This window comes from Salmo salar, chromosome ssa04 (assembly GCF_905237065.1).
Source record: "Salmo salar chromosome ssa04, Ssal_v3.1, whole genome shotgun sequence".
NCBI classification, from domain to species: Eukaryota; Metazoa; Chordata; class Actinopteri; order Salmoniformes; family Salmonidae; genus Salmo; species Salmo salar.
In genome coordinates this window covers 36,209,029-36,229,498 of record NC_059445.1, presented here as the reverse complement: position 1 = coordinate 36,229,498, position 20,470 = coordinate 36,209,029, and the positions used below count along the sequence as shown (strand labels likewise).

The 20,470-nt window shown below is 41.7% G+C and overlaps 1 protein-coding gene across 3 annotated transcripts; it reads left to right on the top strand.

The window, feature by feature from the left end:
• The first annotated feature begins 3,214 nt into the window (after positions 1–3,214).
• On the top strand, positions 3,215–20,262 carry senp3a (SUMO specific peptidase 3a). 3 transcript variants are annotated; one of them, XM_014195880.2, is made up of 11 exons: positions 3,215–3,306; positions 7,578–8,262; positions 10,108–10,287; positions 14,839–14,953; positions 15,220–15,367; positions 15,698–15,745; positions 15,986–16,063; positions 16,316–16,453; positions 17,043–17,126; positions 17,218–17,268; positions 18,973–20,262. In XM_014195880.2, the coding sequence occupies exons 2-11, from the start codon at positions 7,623–7,625 to the stop codon at positions 19,081–19,083; spliced, it is 1,593 nt and encodes a 530-aa protein (XP_014051355.2). In that variant the 5' UTR covers positions 3,215–3,306; positions 7,578–7,622; the 3' UTR covers positions 19,084–20,262. The 3 variants fall into 3 exon arrangements, with proteins under 3 accessions (XP_014051355.2, XP_014051354.2, XP_045572820.1); XM_014195879.2 differs by lacking the exon at positions 3,215–3,306 and adding an exon at positions 4,265–4,456; XM_045716864.1 differs by lacking the exon at positions 3,215–3,306 and adding an exon at positions 5,121–5,384.
• Positions 20,263–20,470: the final 208 nt, after the last annotated feature.

Below are 20,470 nucleotides of genomic sequence, written 5' to 3'. Positions count from 1 at the left end.
TCCAGCCCAGGCACAATTTAGACCTTGGCCACTAGATGGCAGCAGTGTATCAGGAATCAAGGTAAGACCAAGATGCAGACAAGTCGAATTGACAATGGTTTAATATTCCAACAGGGGCAGGCAATAGACATGTGAAGGCAGGCAGGGGCAGTAAACCAGAGGTGAGGCAACGGTACCAGACGGCAGGCAGGGTCAGGGTTGGCAGAGGTCAACAATACAGAGATGGGGCAAAGGTATAGGTCGGCAGGCAGGCTCAGGCAGAGTGGTCAGGCATGTGGGCTCAGAGTCAGGACAGACAAGGGTCAAAACCAGGAGGGCGAGAAAAAGAGCGACTGGGAAAGCAGGAGCTTGGGGGGGGGGACCAGTGGTGTAGAGGTTAAATCAGCTTCTTGATATGCCACACCTGTCAGGTAGATGCAGTGGCGACCAGTCATTCAGGGCAGGTTGGGCAGGGGCACAGTGATGGGTGGGGTAGGGAGGGCATAGGCCCACACACTTGGGAGCTAGGCCCAGCCAATAAGGGGTCTGAAAGTATTCAAATTGTATTAACAATAAGAAAAAAACTGAAATATTACATGTACATACAGTACTAGTCAAAAGTTTGGTCACACCTACTCATCACAGTTTCTTTATTTTTACTATTTCTACATTGTAGAATAATAGTGAAGACATCAAAACTATGAAATAACACATATGGCATCATGTAGTAACCAAAAAGGTGTTTGAGATTCTTCAAGGCAACCTTTGCCTTGATGACAGCTTTGCACACTCTTAGCATTCTCTCAACCAACTTCATGAGGTAATTACCTGGCATGCATTTCAATTAACATGTGTGCCTTGTTAAAAGTTAATTTGTGGAATTTCTTTCATTCTTAATGCGCTTGAGCCAATCAGTTGTGTTGTGACAAGGTAGAGGTGGTATACAGAAGATAGCCCTATTTGGTAAAAGATCAAGTCCATATTAAGGCAAGAACAGCTCAAATAAGCAAAGAGAAATGACAATCTATCATTACTTTAAGACGTGAAGGTCAGTCAATTCATTAGAGTTAACTGCACCTCAGATTGCAGCCCCAATAAATGCTTCACAGAGTTCAAGTAACAGAGACATCTCAACATCAACTGTTCAGAGGAGACTGCGTGAATGAGGCCTTCATGGTCGAATTGCTACAAAGAAGCCACTACTAAAGGACACCAATAATAAGAAGAGACTTGCTTGGGCCAAGAAACACGAGCAATGGACATTAGATCGGTGGAAATCTGTCCTTTGGTCTGATGAGTCCAAATTGGAGATTTTGGGTTCCAACCACCGTATCTTTGTGAGACGCAGAGAGTAGGTGAACAGATGATTTCTGCATGTGTGGTTCACACCGTGAAGCATGGAAGAGAAAGTGTGATGGTGCTTTGCTGGTGACACTGTGATTTATTTGGAATTCAAGGCACACCTAAGCACATGGCCACCACAGCATTCTGCAGCGATACGCCATCCCATCTGGTTTGCGCTTAGTGGGACTATCATTTGTTTTTCAACAGGACAATGACCCACCTCCAGGCTGTGTAAGGGATATTTGACCAAGAAGGAGAGTGATGGAGTGCTGCATCAGATGACCTGGCCTCCACAATCACCCAATCTCAATCCAATTGAGATGGTTTGGGATGTGTTGGACCACAGAGTGAAGGAAAAGCAGCAAACAAGTGCTCAGCATATGTGGGAACTCCTTCAAGACTGTTGGAAAAGCATTGAGAGAATGACAAGAGTGTGCAAAGCTGTCATTAAGGCAAAGGGTGGCTACTTTGAAGAATCTAAACTATAACAAATATTTTGATTTGCTGAACACTTTTTTGGTTACTTCATGATTCCATATGTGTTATGTCATTGATTTGATGTCCTCACTATTATTCTACAATGAAGAAAATAGGAAAAATAAAGAAAAACCTTGAGAAGGTGTGTCCAAACTTTTGACTGGTACTGTAAGTATTCAGACCCTTTACGCAGTACTATGTTGAAGCACCTTTGGCAGCGATTACAGTTTTCTTGGGTATGACTCTACAAGTTTGGCACCCCTGTATTTGGGGAGTTTCTCCCATTCTTCTCTGCAGATCCTCTCAAGCTCTATCAGGTTGGATGGGGAGAGTTGCTGCACAGCTATTTTCAGGTCTCTCCAGAGATTTTCGATTTTCAATCGGCCTTTGAGTGGGTCAAAGAGACTTGTCCCGAAGCCACTCCTGCGTTGTCATGGATGTGTGCTTAGGCTCATTGTCAGTTGGAAGGTGAGGTCCTGAGCGCTCTTGAGCAAGTTTTCATAAAGGATCTCTCTATACTTTGCTCCGTTCATCTTTGCCTCGATCCTGACTAGTCTCCCAGCCCCTGCCGCTGAAAAACATCGACACAGCATCATGTGGCTGCCACCACCGTGCCAGGTTTCCTCCAGACATGCTGTGAGGCATTCAGGCCAAATAGTTCAATCTTGGTTTCATCAGACCAGAGAATCTTGTTTCTCATGGCCTGAGAGTCCTTTAGGTGCCTTTTGGCAAACTCCAAGAGGGCTGTGCCTTTTATGGAGGATTGGCTACCATCTGGCAACTTTATCATAAAGGCCTGATTGGTGGAGTCTCCACAGAGTGACCATCTCCCCCAATTGCTTAGTTTGGCTGTGAGGCCAAATGGCTGGGTTTTTGCTCTGAGATGCACTGTCAACTGTGGGACCATATATAGACAGGTGTGTGCCTTTCTAAATCATGTCCAATCAAATTGTACAAACATCTCAAGGAATTTCTTTTTTACATTTTAGTAATTTAGCAGACACTCTTATCCAGAGCAACTTACAGTAGTGAATGCATACATTTCATGCATTTGTTTGTACTGGCCCCCCATGGGAATTGAACCCACAACCCTGGCGTTGCACATACCATGCTCTACCAACTGAGCCACAGGGAAGGCCAAGGATGAGCTCAATTTCGAGTCTCATAACAAAGGGTCTGAATACTTATGTAAATAATGTATTTCTGTTTTTTTATTTTTAATAAATGTGTAATAATTTCTAAAAACCCGTTTTTGCTTTGTCATTATGGGGTAATGAGTGTAGATTGATGAGACATTTTTTTTATAAGGCTGTAACGTAACAAAATGTGGAAAAAGTCAAAGGGTCTGAATATTTTCCGAATGCACTGTAGATAGTAAGCTCACATTAAAGCTAGCTAGCTAACTTCGCTGGTTCATTGTACTTACTGTGTGACAGAGCCATAGACCGTTATGCCAACATGAAAGAGAGGTGGATGGCATTGCTGTTCAACTAGTCTACAAGTAAGGTGAGTCGACATTTTAGTTTTACTTGCGCACGCCCACACACACACACACACACACAAAGAAATCAGTACCATGGACAGCCATATGATATTTAGCAACGTTGATTGGACTAAATTGTTTTTTGGTATCTTTAAGTTTGTTTTAGGTGTATTAAACTAAGAAAATATAGCCTTTTTGATTTGATGTTTAAATGTTTAAGTAGAAATAGTACTGGAATAGCGGAGGCAGTGCGCCTATTGACTTTGTGCTTACTTGCGGTAACTACGTGGTTCTAAATCAGTAGTTGGTTAGTAAACTGTTGAAAACATTAACTTGCTTGACCATGCTACAGGTGATATAACTGTTTGTATGCAATATTTGCTTTGTGGACTTCACCGGACTGATGTTGCTTTCCGGTTTTGTGATGAAACAAACTAATGTCTAGTTGAATTTATTCCACCACTGTGTGACTGTTGTCTTTTTGTTGGCACGGCCTTATTTTATATCAGGGTGTCGTATGAACAAATGGGTTATAGAGCAAACAATGCAATTATCACACCATAGGTTGTAATATGTATTTTTTACTGGCTTGGCTTCCTCAGTGATTGTACACACCTACCGCTACTGCCATACCATAATTCCACCATGGGGCACTCTGTTCACAACATTGACATCAGCAAACCGCTCGCCCACAGGACGCCATACACGTGGTTTTCCGGTTTGATATACTGCCAAATTCTTATGGTAGAGAAATTAACATTACATTCTCTGTCAACAGCTCTGGTGGACATTCCTGCAGTCAGTATGTCAATTGCACACTCCCTCAAAACTTTGGCATTGTGTTGTGTGATACATATCTTATAGAAATACTTTAAATTATTCTTTGTATGATAACTAGTATAAAATATCGATAATTGTGTACATTTCTATCCTAATTATTAATTCACAAAGTATACCTCATGGGACACTTATTCTGGAGGATTCCAAAAAATCTGTGACCCGGAAGTACTTAGTTATTGTTGTCTGCTTCACAGTAGCGTAAGTAAGTGCCCGTTTTCATTGAATGGGAAAGCATTTATCGTTTATTCGGTGTATTCAATTCAAATAACGGAAAATACACACAAAATGGACCATTGACGGGTGTCTCTTTCGGAGAAACACTAGATCTAAACGGTAAGTAGTTGTTTTCTCCCTCACTCATCCAACCGACACCTCGCGGGGTTGAGAATCCGATTTTATGTACTCTGCGCGCGCTTCATATTAAAGACAATTTGGCCAGCAAGATACTTCTCCTCTGACCTCCTATCCGGTTGGATGAAGTATCGTGTGTTTCATTTTATTTTCACTTAACACAACGAAGGTTCTTATTCACGACATACATTTAGCGAATCCCAGTTTGCTAGAAACATTTGCCGAAACTAAACTAAGCACTAATATTTCAGTAATCCATGCCATGGCCTCCCGTGATAAGTAAACACTTAACCCATTTAATCTCTTCGGTCACAATAGTTGAAACATTTACATTTGTACTTTACAGAGTCAAGAGAAGTTAAAGTTGTACTTATCAACAAATAAGTGATATGTTATGCATTATTAAGGTGTTAAGTATGATTCAGGGAAGTTTCATGATTTTTGAAAATGGTCAAAAGACCCCTAAGTATAAATCTCATACGTGTACATTTATTGACGAATTTGGTACCAAAAGTCTGTATTAAACAGCTTAAAAAAGAAATACATTGTTGACTTATGTTGATTTTGTAAATATAATGTTTAAAGTGTCTAGTTTACATATCTGCCATCATTTTCAATACATTGAATCTATGACCAAGAGTATGTAGACACCTGCTTGTTGCTATAACAACCTCCTTTTGTTAAGGCTTTCTGCTAGATGTTGGAACATTGCTGTGGGGACTTGCTTCCATTCAGCCACAAGAGCATTTGTGAGGTCGGGCACTGATGTTAGGCCTGGCTAGCAGTCGGCATACCAATTCATTAAGTTCAGGGCTCTGTGCAGGCCAGTCAAGTTCTTCCACACCGATCTTGACAAACCATTTCTGTATGGACCCGCTTTGTTCACGGGGGCATTTTCATGCTGAAACAGGTAAGGGCCTTCCTCAAACTGTTGCCACAAAATTGGAAGCACAGAATTGTCTAGAATGTCATTGTATGCTGTAGCGGTCAGATTTCCCTTCACTGGAACTAAGGGGCCTAGCCTGAACCATGAAAAACAGCCCTGACCATTATTCCTCCTTCACCAAACTTTACAGTTGGCACTATGTATTGGAGTAGGTAGCGTTGTCCTGGCATCCGCCAAACACATATTCAACCGTCGGACTGCCAGATGGTGTAGCGTGATTCATGACTCTAGAGAATGCGTTCCCACTGCTCCAGAGTCCAATGGCAGCAAGCTTTACACCACTCCAACCGATGCTTGGCATTGTGCATGGTGATCTTAGACGTGTGTGCGGCTGCTCTGCCATGGAAATCCCAGTTCTTGACGCTCCCGACGAACCGTTTTTGTGCTGACGTTGCTTCCAGAGGCAGTTTGGAACTTGCCGGTACGGTTCAGTGAGCTTGTGTGGCCTACCACTTCGTGGCTGAACCATTGTTGCTCCTAGATGTTTCCACTTCACAATTATAGCCCTTAGAGTTGACCGGGGCAGCTCCAGCAGGGCAGAAATTTGACAATGACTTGTTGGAAAGGTGGCATCCTATGATGGTGCCAAGTTGAAAGTCACTAAGTTTTTCAGTATGGGCCATTCTGCTACCAATGTTTGTCTATGGAGAGCGCATTGTTGTGTGCTCGATTTTTATACATCTGTCAGCATCGGGTGTGGCTGAAATGCCCAAATCCACTAACTTGAAGGGGCATCCACATATTATTCTATATATAGTGTATTGCGGTCACATTTGCTCCAATTTATTATCATATTTAATTATATCAGATGTATTTATTTTTTCAGTAGATTTGAATTGGGTTATGGAAATACTTGACCAATATGTTCTTACAGATTATTTTTCCATTCTCCATTAGCCTTTACATATGTTTTAAATCAGTGATTCTGACAAAAACTTCATATTTTGGGGAATTGGCCATGTATAGATACATCATAAACTGAATTAGTTTAATAACTTAACAAGTATTTAATGTCTAGGTTTCTCTTGATCAATGGTAGACCTGGTTTATATGAGGTTTGCTGAATAATCACAAGGGTAGACCTGGTTTATCAGTGTTGGGACATAGTCACAGGTGTAAACCTGGTTCGTAGGGGTATTTGATCTGAAATATGCAGGTGTAGGTCTTTATATTAACATTGGCATTCAAAGGTGTGGACCTGGTTTGTAAGAGTTCTGGAGCTGAGGTGCAGGGGTGGTTTACAGTTTGAGTATTCAGGCTTGGAGGACATTTAGACCTGGCTTAGTTTTACATTTTAGTCATTTAGCAGACGCTCTTATCCAGAGCTACTTAGAGTAGTGAGTGCCTATATTTTCTAACTGGTCCCCCATGGGAATTGAACCCACAATCCTGCTGTTGCTAGCGCCATGCTCTACCAACTGATGCACATGGGACCAATTGACTAATTGGGTTTATGCACAGGTGCAGACTTTGTAGGTATGTAAATTGGAGCTGAAGTACAGGTGTGGACCTGGTTTGTATGAATATTGGGGCTGAAATGCAGGAGTACACCTATTTTTACAATTGGGGCGGATGTAGCAGTAGACCTATTTAAAAAAAAAAATAATGTAACCTTTTTTTTTTAACTAGGCAAGTCAGTTAAGAACAAATTCTTATTTTCAATGATGGCCTAGGATTTTGACAGACAGATTTTTACCTTGTCAGCTCGGGGATTCGATTTTGCAAACCATTTTTAAAACCAGTTTTCACTTTGTCATTATGGGGTGTCGTTCTGTAGATTGATGAGGAAAATGTTTTATTTAATACTTTTTAGAATAAGGCTGTTACGTAACAATGTGAAAAAGTCAAAGGGGTCTGAATACTTTACGAATGTACTGTATTGGGGCTAAGGATTAGGGGAAAATGTCAGTTAATTTTATTATAGGCAGAGCACTATGTTTCACTCTCTCTACTCTCCTCTCTCTCTAAAACGCAATATGGATTACATGTTAGGGTTACAAATCGTATAAGATTTGCATAGTGTCTTGTCTGGGAAAAATGTGGGAATGAATGGTTTAAGAGTATTACCTGGTCTAATACTACTATTACTAATGTTACAGTAGTTACTATCACTTGTTCCTTAACTACAATATCCACTTCACTTGTTTTGTATTCCAGGCAGAGGCTATAAGCAGGTGTTGTTGGTGGGGTGCCCGTGGAGAGATGCGAGACAGTGGAGACAGCTTGGCACAGAACCACTGGACCAATGAGCTGACACTGGCAGGGGACCCTGAGACAGTCAGACAGGAGGCCACTGGACCAGGATATCTGGTGGACTCCAGAACGCCTCACCATGTCCATAGAAGTTCCATGCATTTCAAGCTAGGGCGGCCTGAGGAGGAAGCTAGCATGTGGGGCATGGGAGAACGTATGGATATGGACCACGATGAAGAGGATAAGGAGGAGGGTTTCAGTTGGGAAGAACCAGGAGAGGATGATTGGACTGCACCACTTCTATCGCCATCACATCATCAGAGTAGATCCACAGCCAGTGACTCTGGTAGCCCCTCACAAATAAAAACACAGCCCAATGGGTTCAGGATGCGGAGGCTGCTGCGCTGGTATAGACTCAGTAGGACTGTGAACCGCCGCACTCGCTTGGCCCTGCATTGGAGGACATGGTGCCAGCTGGCTAAATGGGCTGGGTCTTTGGGCCTGGGGTACAGGCGAGCTAGGCCTAGGAGGTGGCACCTCGGGAGCAGGAAGAAACATCTCCACAACAGACAGAAGCCAGGAAGATCCCGTCTGCATGGGCGAACTCAGGGCTGCTTTAAGGGAAGGGAAGATATAGAGGCTGGAGATGGTATGTATAATGTTGTTGTTTTTGGACCAAATTTAATGTTGGATGTATCATGAAACATGAATATATACACTGCTCAAAAAAAATAAAGGGAACACTTAAACAACACAATGTAACTCCAAGTCAATCACACTTCTGTGAAATCAAACTGTCCCCTTAGGAAGCAACACTGATTGACAATACATTTCACATGCTGTTGTGCAAATGGAATAGACAACAGGTGGAAATTATAGGCAATTAGCAAGACACCCCCAATAAAGGAGTGGTTCTGCAGGTGGTGACCACAGACCACTTCTCAGTTCCTATGCTTCCTGGCTGATGTTTTGGTCACTTTTGAATGCTAGCGGTGCTTTCACTCTAGTGGTAGCATGAGACGGGAGTTTTCAACCCACACAAGTGGCTCAGGTAGTGCAGCTCATCCAGGATGGCACATCAATGCGAGCTGTGTCAAGAAGGTTTGCTGTGTCTGTCAGCGTAGTGTCCAGAGCATGGAGGCGCTACCAGGAGACAGGCCAGTACATCAGGAGATGTGGAGGAGGCCGTAGGAGGGTAACAACCCAGCAGCAGGACCGCTACCTCCGCCTTTGTGCAAGGAGGAGCACTGCCAGAGCCCTGCAAAATGACCTCCAACAGGCCACAAATGTGCATGTGTCTGCTCAAACGGTCAGAAACAGACTCCATGAGGGTGGTATGAGGGCCCGACGTCCACAGGTGGGGGTTGTGCTTACAGCCCAACACCGTGCAGGACGTTTGGCATTTGCCAGAGAACACCAAGATTGGCAAATTCGCCACTGGCGCCCTGTGCTCTTCACAGATGAAAGCAGGTTCACACTGAGCACGTGACAGACGTGACAGAGTCTGGAGACGCCGTGGAGAACGTTCTGCTGCCTGCAACATCCTCCAGCATGACCGGTTTGGCGGTGGGTCAGTCATGGTGTGGGGTGGCATTTCTTTGGGGGGCCGCACAGCCCTCCATGTACTCGCCAGAGGTAGCCTGACTGCCATTAGGTACCGAGATGAGATCCTCAGACCCCTTGTGAGACCATATGCTGGTGCGGTTGGCCCTGGGTTCCTCCTAATGCAAGAAAATGCTAGACCTCATGTGGCTTGAGTGTGTCAGCAGTTCCTGCAAGAGGAAGGCATTGATGCTATGGACTGGCCCGCCCGTTCCCCAGACCTGAATCCAATTGAGCACATCTGGGACATCATGTCTCGCTCCATCCACCAACGCCACGTTGCACCACAGACTGTCCAGGAGTTGGCGGATGCTTTAGTCCAGGTCTGGGAGGAGATCCCTCAGGAGACCATCCGCCACCTCATCAGGAGCATGCACAGGCGTTGTAGGGAGGTCATACAGGCACGTGGAGGCCACACACACACTACTGAGCCTCATTTTGACTTGTTTTAAGGACATTACATCAAAGTTGGATCAGCCTGTAGTGTGGTTTTCCACTTTAATTTTGAGTGTGACTCCATATCCAGACCTCCATGGGTTGATAAATTGGATTTCTATTGATTATTTTTGTGATTTTGTTGTCAGCACATTCAACTATGTAAAGAAAAAAGTATTTAATAAGATTATTTCATTCATTCAGATCTAGGGTGTGTTATTTTAGTGTTCCCTTTATTTTTTTGAGCAGTATATTAATATATGCCAACATGTAGACTGGAAGTTGTATCAGATTGACTTGTTTCCATCCACCCCCTTTACTTAATTTGTGTTTTCAAAAATGAGCAGTAGCATTTCATGAAATAAAGAATGATCACAGACTGTTCTGTAGAGATGAAATGGTTAATAAATGTTAATATTTTTTACACGATATGCACCCATCTCTTATTTTCCCTCAGACCCTTGGGTGTGTGGGACAAATGGACTCATAGGAAATGAGGTGGCGAGTAATGCAGCCAAGGTTGGGGACAGGGACGGGCTGGGCTTCCGGGAATCGCCTATAGGCCTGCCAACCATCCACAGGGATAAACCACCACCTCAGCAGCAACTCAGCAGTGAACACATCTCCTGTGTACAAGGTAAAACAGCTTTGAGTACTAGTCTACTTTTCTGTTAACCTCTTACATCTAGACGTTCCGCTAGGGGAACACCGCTCCAATATCCAATGATAGGGTGTGGCGCGAAATACAAACTCCTCGAAAATCCGAAAACTTCCATTTTTCAAACATATGACTATTTTACACCATTTTAAAGACAAGACTCTCCTTTATCTAACCACACTGTCCGATTTCAAAAAGGCTTTACAACGAAAGCAAAACATTAGATTATGTCAGGAGAGTACCCAGCCAGAAATAATCAGACAACCATTTTTCAAGCTAGCATATAATGTCACAAAAACCAAAACCACAGCTAAATGCAGCACTAACCTTTGATGATCTTCATCAGATGACACTCCTAGGACATTATGTTATACAATACATGCATGTTTTGTTCAATCAAGTTTATATTTATATCAAAAACCAGCTTTTTACATTAGCATGTGACGTTCAGAACTAGCATTCCCACCGAACACTTCCGGTGAATTTACTAAATTACTCACGATAAACGTTCACAAAAAACATAACAATTATTTTAAGAATTATAGATACAGAACTCCTTTATGCAATCGCGGTGTCCGATTTTAAAATAGCTTTTCGGTGAAAGCACATTTTGCAATATTCTGAGTAGATAGCCCGGCCATCACAGGGTAGCTATTTTGACACCCACCAAGGTTGGTACTCACCAAACTCAGATTTACTATAAGAAAAATTGGATTACCTTTGCTGTTCTTCGTCAGAATGCACTCCCAGGACTTCTACTTCAACAACAAATGTTGGTTTGGTTCCAAATAATCCATAGTTATATCCAAATAGCGGCGTTTTGTTCGTGCGTTCAAGACACTATCCAAAGGGTAACGAAGGGTGACGCGCCGGCGGGTTTCGTGACAAAAAATTTCAAAATATTCCATTACCGTACTTAGAAGCATGTAAAACGCTGCACACAGCCAAGACAGCGCAGGAGTGGCTTCGGGACAAGTCTCTGAATGTCCTTAAGTGGTCCAGCCAGAGCCCGGACTTGAACCCAATCGAACATCTCTGGAGAGACCTCAAAATAGCTGTGTAGTGACGCTCCCCATCCAATCTGACAAAGCTTGAGGATCTGCAGAGAAGAATGGGAGAAACTCCCCAAATACAGGTGTGCTAAGCTTGTAGTGTCATATTGAAGGCTGTAATCGTTTCCAAAAGTCCTTCAACAAAGTACTGAGTAAAGGGTCTGAATACTGATATAAATGTCATTTTTCCGTGATACATTTAAAAATGTTTTTAAAAAGTCACACTTTTTCTTTGTCATTATGGGGTATTGTGTGTAGATTGGTGAGGAAAATAAAACAATTTAATCAATTTTAGAATAAGGCTGTAACATAACAAAAAGTGGAAAAAGTCAAGGGGTCACTTCTACAGAAATAAGACGGATCTTGCTTCTTTTGCCTGTTTGAGTGTTTGTTTAATAGCCTTCTGATTATGTGAGCGCCAAGCCTCTTGCATCGGCAAAATGGCGGATAAAGCAATTTCACAGATTCGTCTATTTTTAATCTTTGCTATGCTGTAATAAAGGCTTTACAATTTCTTCCCGTTAGAACAGACTGGTATTTCTTATTTACACTGTTCCAAACAGGCATAAAATTATATTGTAATCTAACAGCACCTGTTTGTCACACAATATGCACACAGATCTCACTCCTATACCCTCCTTTTTATTGATCTCCATATTGTTGTTATTAAAATTATTATTATGATCATTATGATAAGTTATGTTATTCTCTGGTCTGATGAAACCTTTTATAACCACCATCAAGCTATAGGCCTAAGAGTGCGTCCTGTTTAGTCTTAATACCGTAACTTACTTAGACCTATATTTCAATATTTAGGCTACTGTATCAATCTCATGAATTTGTTCATGCCATCACACAGCATATAAGACATCTAATGCTGTGAAATGCAATCCAACATTTTAGTTTTAAAATTAAATAACAAATGGAGCTTTTGAATAATTAGCCTAAACAATAAATAAACCGCAATTCACGAATGCATGCACCTGTTTTTAGTCTGCTGTAATAAAGGCTTTATATATCGTTTTTTGCTTCTATACCCTCCTTTTTCTTGATCTCCAGTAGCTTCCCCAACTAAGTTAAATGTCTTCCACAGATCTGAATTCCCCTTTCCCTCCTCAGCAACCAGTAAACTAACATTTGCCCATTTCAAGTTTATTTTTGACGTCCTCCTTGTTCTCACGTGTTACCGTGTTCTGAGTTTTTTTTGTATTACCAATTTATTGATGTGATTATGATAGGCTATAGGTCAGGCCATATTGGTCACATGCATGCGATGCTTTACATGTTTCACTTAAACCTCTTGCATATAGACGTTCCGCTAGCGGAACGCCTCACCAAATATCCAATGGAAGAACGTGGCGCGAAATACAAATACCTCAAAAATGCAATAATTTCAATTTTTCAACCATACGACTATTTTACACCATTTGAAAGATAAGACTCTCGTTAATCCAACCACATTGTCCGATTTCAAAAAGGCTTTACAGCGAAAGCAAAACATTAGATTATGTTAGGAGAGTACACAGCCAAAAATAATCACTTGACATTTTCAAAGCAAGCATATATGTCACAAAAACCCAAAACACAGCTAAATATCATAAGGTGAATGCACCAATATGTAAGTCGCTCTGGATAAGAGCGTCTGCTAAATGACGTAAATGTAAATGCAGCACTAACCTTTTGATCTTCATCAGATGACACTCCTAGGACATTATGTTATACAATACATGCATGTTTTGTTCAATCAAGTTCATATTTATATAAAAAAACAGCTTTTTACATTAGCATGTGATGTTCAGAACTAGCATACCCACCGCAAACTTCCGGTGAATTTACTAAATTACTCATGATAAACGTTGACAAAATACATAACAATTATTTAAAGAATTATAGATACAGAACTCCTTTATGCAATTGCTATGTCAGATTTTAAAATAGCTTTTCGGCGAAGGCACATTTTGCAATATTCTGAGTACATAGCTCAGCCATCAGGGCTAGCTATTTTGACACCCGCCAAGTTCGGGGCTCACTAAACTCAGAATTAGTATTAGAAAAATTGTATTACCTTTGCTGTTCTTCGTCAGAATGCACTCCCAGGACTGCTACTTCCACAACAAATGTTGTTTTTGTTCCAAATAATCCGTAGTTATGTCCAAATACCCCCGTTTTTGTTCGTGCGTTCAGGTCACTATCCAAAGGGTAACGCGCGAGCGCATTTCCAGACAAAAAAATTCAAAATGTTCCATTACCGTACTTAGAAGCATGTAAAACGCTGTTTAAAATTAATTTTTATGCTATTTTTCTCGTAAAATAGCGATAATATTCCAACCGGACAATGCTGTATTCATTCAAAGAGGAAAAGAAAAAATGGCGTGATCTCGTGAATGCGCATCTCCAATCTCTTTGTCACCAGGCAGTCCACTGACAAACTGAGCTGCTATTATCTGCCCAGAGACAGGAGACGGCTCAATCCGGTTTCTGAAGGCTTTAGAGAGCCAATGGAAGCCTTAGAAAGTGTCACGTAACAGCTCAGATACTGTAGTTTCGATAGAGACGCAACAGAAGGACGACAAATTCGCAGACAGGCCACTTCCTGCTTGGAATCTTCTCAGGTTTTTGCCTGCCATATGAGTTCTGTTATACTCACAGACACCATTCAAACAGTTTTAGAAACTTCAGTGTTTTCTATCCAAATCTACTAATAATATGCATATTCTCATTTCTGGGCAAGAGTAGTAACCAGTTTAAATCGGGTACGTTTTTTTCATCCGGCCGTGAAAATCCTGCCCCCTATCCCAAACAGGTTAAAAGGAGCAAGGGTTGAGGGAATAGGGAATGTTTTTCCTGAACAAATTAGGGATTTCGGTAAAACAACATTTCAGTCAGAAATGGCTGTAATGATGTTGCAGCTTCAGCACGGACAGAGCAATGTACACTTGCTGTGCTGTGGTGCCTTTTCGCTGCAGTAGTTAGGAGAGTGAGACAACTGCGCCAGTCAGGCATGCACTCGCTGTCAATTGTTTTTAACACCGTGTGAGTCATTTGCGTGTCTTCATTATTTAATCAAACAGTGTGCTTAAAGCATCAGACAAGCTCAGTGCTTATGTAGTTGATTTAATTCAAACTCATAGGGTGTCTGTCTATCTGGAAAAATAAGTTGAAACATTTCGATTGGTTGAAAGAACTGGATGTCTCTCGGTCGACCAATATTTATTTTAGTCAGGGACAGCCCTTAATTAATTCACTCCAGATGTGGTAGGCTAATGAAGAAAGATTCCTAAATGATCCATTAAAGGGTTAGGGTCAACGTTGACTGGGCAAATTGTTTTTACTATTTATACCAGAAATTATGCATTGATTAACCTCAAGCTCCAGACTGAAGCTTTAACCATAGATGCAATATAACAAGGTGATTAAAAACATGTAATTTGGTGATTATTTAATTTGTGAGACTTTGACTGTCTCTGATCTCTCCCAGGTATGTTGAATGAATTCCTGCACCAGTACGGGAGCATGATCCCTATCCATGTGGATGAGGTGGTGGACAAGCTACAGGACATCTTCCCCAGCAAGAGCTTCTCCGATCCACACAGGTTTGTCACGATAATTGGCCTTTAATCTCATCATGCTCATTGCATTTCAGCATCCTGGGTCATTTTCATTAGGCACACGATGGGAATTAATTTTCAGTGTTTTGCAGTGGGAAATGAAAACGAGCGTTTCTTATTGTACAAGTTCAAGTAGTCCCTCCCCGTCACACTGCTGTTCGAAACATTTGTTGTCTGTCTAATGAACATGTGTTTTTGTATTTTCATGTTGAAAAGTTTCTCATTAAGTGTTGTTGTTGTCCCTTCCAAAGGAAAGTTGTTGTGCAGCACCTCATCCAGTCTTACCAGCATCTGTCTGGGACTGCCATGGTGAGGGGGTTCCGTGTCAACTACAAGCGCCACACCCTCACAATGGATGACCTCAGCACATTGTATGGACAGAACTGGCTCAATGACCAGGTACTTCTACTCTTTAACATTTGAAAAGAACACTCTATTCTCTGAGCCACAATAGCACATCTCAGTTGGTCTGTCTTGGTCAGGCCAAATCACCACACATTTTTTAAATTTTGTGAGTTTTTTTTACATTAGCAGTTTATGAAATATTTCAAATGTACTTATGATTTGCCAATTCTATATATGATTCAGTATAGAATAGAGTGTGAGATTTTCATTTATTTTTCAGTGTCTGATTTAGGTAAACATTTTGACTAAATAATATAAATATTTGTGTTTTTAGGAAATTATATTAAAGTTTTGTCTTTAACAATATCTTGTCTTGAACCACAGATCATGAACATGTATGGAGATATGGTTATGGACACAGTCCCAGAAGAGGTGAGAAAATGAACATACCTAGTAATATGAATGTAAAATATATGTTTAGGAGAGAGAGATTCTGATGACATTTAGGTGCTGGCATCCTCTTACCTCATCGGTCATGTTATGCCCCATTCCTCATTTGCCTGCATTTTTCCCGCCAACACAGGGAAGCCCCACTATTGTGTGTGTGCACAAACGCAACTTGTGTGTTATGTGTTCCCATTCACACCGTGGCTACTCTCCTCTTTCTTTCAGGTTCATTTTTTCAACAGCTTTTTTTACGACAAGTTGAGGACAAAGGGCTATGACGGGGTCAAACGGTGGACAAAAAATGTGAGTTATCCCTGCCGGAATTTTATTTAGCAGGAGTTCTATAGTTTACTTATGTTGTCAAGTGTGTTTGTTGGTTTGTTTGTATCAACATGCCAGAAGTATTATTATAATATATTTTATTTTATGTGAACAATGCACACTGATCAGCATTTCTGTAAATGTATCACTGTAGTCCCTGGAGAGTAAAGAAAAGTAGAGGGAAAAAATATGTAAAAAATTAAATTACAATTCCACCCATATCCTTTTTTCCAGGTGAACATTTTCCAGAAGAGGCTATTGTTGATCCCTATCCATCTGGAGGTGCACTGGTCTCTGGTGTGTGTGGACGTCCCACAACGCGCTATCACATACTTTGACTCCCAGCGCACCCTCAACCGCCGCTGCCCAAAGGTCTGTGTAGTGTACCTCCCTGGGCTTAAAGCCTATCTGTGCAGTCAGACCCGTGCAGTTATACGACTGTGGAAAGTATAAATCTGCCTTTATGCCAGTACAAACACTCCATTCGGTCAGTCTGTAATTTTGATCTATAGAAGTGGTATTCAAACTTTTTCAGGGGGAACCCCATTTTGCCCGCCAGAATTTCGGGGAACCCAATTTATTTATTTTTCCCAAGAATTTCTCACGACCCCACTCCAAATCTAATGACACAACCTTAAAACCTGTACATTTAGATTTTTACATCAACAAATAACCTTCAATTCATTGCATTTTTATCTCTTATCAAAATGAAAAGAAGCCAGTAAATAAACTTTTGAGTAAATGTTTCACATGATCTGTCTCTAACTTTGTATACTGTCCCATACAATAATCTGTACTCTTGATTTTTTTTATCATAAAATGTTTTGTTCCCCCGTGACCCTGACTTCGAATACCACTGATATATAGGATTACAAATCTGCTCCTCTCAGTGGATATACTTGTATTTTTGTTATCCCTCAGTGGATTCATATTCACCCATGTATTTCTCTTGTTTTTTTAGCACATTGCAAAATACTTACAAGCTGAGGCAATCAAGAAAGAGCAGAAGGATTTTATCACAGGGTGGAAGGGTTTCTTCAAAATGGTAAGAGTGCTTTTGGATTTTTGGTGGGCAATGTTTATTTGTCAGTTGATACCATGTTTTTGTGATTGTTTTTGTCCCATGTGTTTCCCAGAACGTGGGCAGGCAGAACAATGACAGCGACTGTGGAGCATTTGTCCTTCAGGTGGGTTAACTTAAATATCATTATTCATATTTCAATAACAGAACCTAAAGTGCAACCTGTCTATCTAATCATGTTGTATGAAACTGTTACCAACACACTTCATTGTATGCTACACACAAACCGGTAGAAAAGTAATTTGCTTTGATATCTATCATAAATGCAGTACTCTACTAAACTCAGCAAAAAAAGAAACATCCTCTCACTGTCAACTGCATTTATCTTCAGCAAACTTAACTTGTGTAAATATTTGTATGAACATAAGATTCAACAACTGAGACATAAACTGAACAAGTTTCACAGACATGTGACTAACAGAAATGTAATAATGTGTCCCTGAACAAAGGGGGGGGGGTCAAAATCAAAAGTAACAGTCAGTATCTGGTGTGGCCACCAGCTGCATTAAGTACTGCAGTGCATCTCCTCATGGACTGCACCAGATTTGCCAGTTCTTGCTGTGAGATGTTACCCCACTCTTCCACCAAGGCACCTGCAAGTTCCCGGACATTTCTGGGGGGGAATGGCCCTAGCCCTCACAGGTGCCAGACGTGCTCAATGGGATTGAGATCCGGGCTCTTCGCTGGCCATGGCAGAACACTGACATTCCTGTCTTGCAGGAAATCATGCACAGAACGAGCAGTATGGCTGGTGGCATTGTCATGCTGGAGGGTCATGACGGTATGAGCCTGCAGGAAGGGTACCACATGGGGATGGAGGATGTCTTCTCTGTAACGCACAGCTTTGAGATTGCCTACAATGACAACAAGCTCAGTCCGATGATGCTGTGACAGACCGCCCCAGACCATGACGGACCCTCCACCTCCAAATCGATCCCGCTTCAAAGTACAGGCCTCGGTGTAATGCTCATTCTTTTGAAGATAAACGCAAATCCGACCATCACCCATGGTAAGACAAAACCGAGACTCGTCAGTGAAGAGCACTTTTTCCCAGTCCTGTCTGGTCCAGCGACGATGGATTTGTGCCCATAGACGACGTTGTTGCCGGTGATGTCTGGCGAGGACCTGCCTTACAACAGGCCTACAAGCCCTCAGTCCGGCCTCTCTCAGCCTATTGCGGACAGTCTGAGCACAGATGGAGGGATTGTGCGTTCCTGGTGTAACTCAGGCAGTTGTTGTTGCTGTCCTTTACCTGTCCCGCAGGTGTGATGTTCAGCTGTACCGATCCTGTGCAGGTGTTGTTACACGTGGTCTGCCACTGCGAGGATGATCAGCTGTCCGTCCTGTCTCCCTGTAGCGCTGTGTTATGCGTCTCACAGTACGGACATTGCAATTTATTGCCCTGGCCACATCTGCAGTCCTCATGCCTCCTTGCAGCATGCCTAAGGCACGTTCACGCAGATGAGCAGGGACCCTGGGCATCTTTCTTTTGGTGTTTTTCAGTAGAAAGTCCTCTTTAGTGTCCTAAGATTTCGTAACTGTGACCTTAATTGCCTACCGTCTGTAAGCTGTTAAGTGTCTTAACGACCGATCCACAAGTGCATGTTCATGAATTGTTTATGGTTCACTGAACAAGCATGGGAAACAGTGTTTAAACCCTTTACAATGAAGATCTGTGAAGTTATTCGGATTTTTACGAATTATCTTTGAAAGGCGGTCCTGAATTTCTTTTTTTGATAAGATTATATCATTACATTTGCCATTGATATTGACATTAACTTTGCGTCGTTTTTCTGTTTTTTCCCCACAGTACTGTAAGTGCCTAGCCTTAGAGCAGCCTTTCAGTTTTGGCCAGCTGGATATGCCAAAGCTAAGGAGACTCATGTACAAAGAGTTGTGTCATTGCAAGCTCTCACTGTGAGCTTGAATTAAAGAACGAAAGAAGACGAAGACTATTCACCCTTCCCTTTCCCCAGCTCTCTAGGCATATATGTTTTTTACAAGATGGACATTGTTGCATTTTTATTTTCTTGCTCACACCCACTCACTCTTTATATCTGTTTATTTTCCTTTTTGATATAAGTAAACTGTACTCCTATGAGGACACTAAACAAAAGAACGATTGTTGCACTTAGGGTGTGATGTAGGAGATTATTATAATATTTTAAAAAAATATATATTTTACCCCTTTTTTCTCCCCAATTTCATGATATCCAATTGCGATCTAGTCTCATCGCTGCAACTCCCTAACGGGCTCGGGAGGTGAAGGTCGAGTCATGCGTCCTCCGAAACATGACCCGCCAAACTGCTCTTATTAACACCTGCTCGCTTAACCCGGAAGCCAGCTTCACCAATGTGTCGGAGTAAACACCATTCAACTGATGACCAACATCAGCCTGCAGGCGCCCGGCCCACCACAAGGAGTCGCTAGAGCGCAACGAGCCAAGTAAAGCCCCCCCGGCCAAACCCTCCACTAATATGAACGACCCTGGGCCAATTGTGCTATCCCTATGGGACTCCCGGTCACGGCCGGTTGTGACCGCCTGGGATCGAACACGGGTCTGTAGTGACGCCTCAAGCGCTGCGATGCAGTGCCTTAGACCGCTGCGACACTCGGGAGGCCACGAGAGATTCTTTTTTGGTCCTTGATGTTGTTGGGGGATAGCCAGGGATATAGTGTTGAAAATAAAATAACTTTCATTTAAGTCTTGATGAAGTGTTGATGGACTACAACCTTATTTTCAGTTGATTTGTATTCATTTTTAGGAAACATGGTTTGTGGTCCATTTTAGTTTTTGGCGAATTAATATTTCCTATTAGATGACAAGATAATTGATTTATTTTTATTTGAATCTGAAATCATTGAACACAAACGGGTTTGTTTTGTCTAAAGGAAATATTAAATAATGAGAAAATTAATGATTTGATTATTCAAATGTTGTGTTTTCAATTATCGGTTCTGTTTCAAGCTGTGCACCAGTACGTTTTGGCCAATGAATAGTCAGTTGTGTCTTGCTGACAACACAGAAAATTATAAATGGGTCGTTCTTCATGTTTTTGATTTGACGTATTATGTAATCGAATAAACGGATAAACGTTATTTATTTTGTAAATATATTATTTTCATTCCGTTGATTTGATGATTGACAGTCACTATAGTGGGTCATGTGCCCAGTCCAAATTGCCCTAGGTCAGTGAGAAAGCCACTTTTACAACCCTAAGCACTTTAACCTGTAGTCAATATAATTGTGGATAGGCTCAATAACATGCAGGTGATCACCACAAGCTATAGTGCCTATGAGCTTAAA

Bases quoted from the DNA above. Each gene is read 5' to 3' on its own strand.
- senp3a (XM_045716864.1), top strand. The intron at 8,263-10,107 runs GTATGTATAATG...ATTTTCCCTCAG, and splicing joins AGATATAGAGGCTGGAGATG to ACCCTTGGGTGTGTGGGACA. The intron at 17,127-17,217 runs GTAAGAGTGCTT...TGTGTTTCCCAG, and splicing joins GGAAGGGTTTCTTCAAAATG to AACGTGGGCAGGCAGAACAA.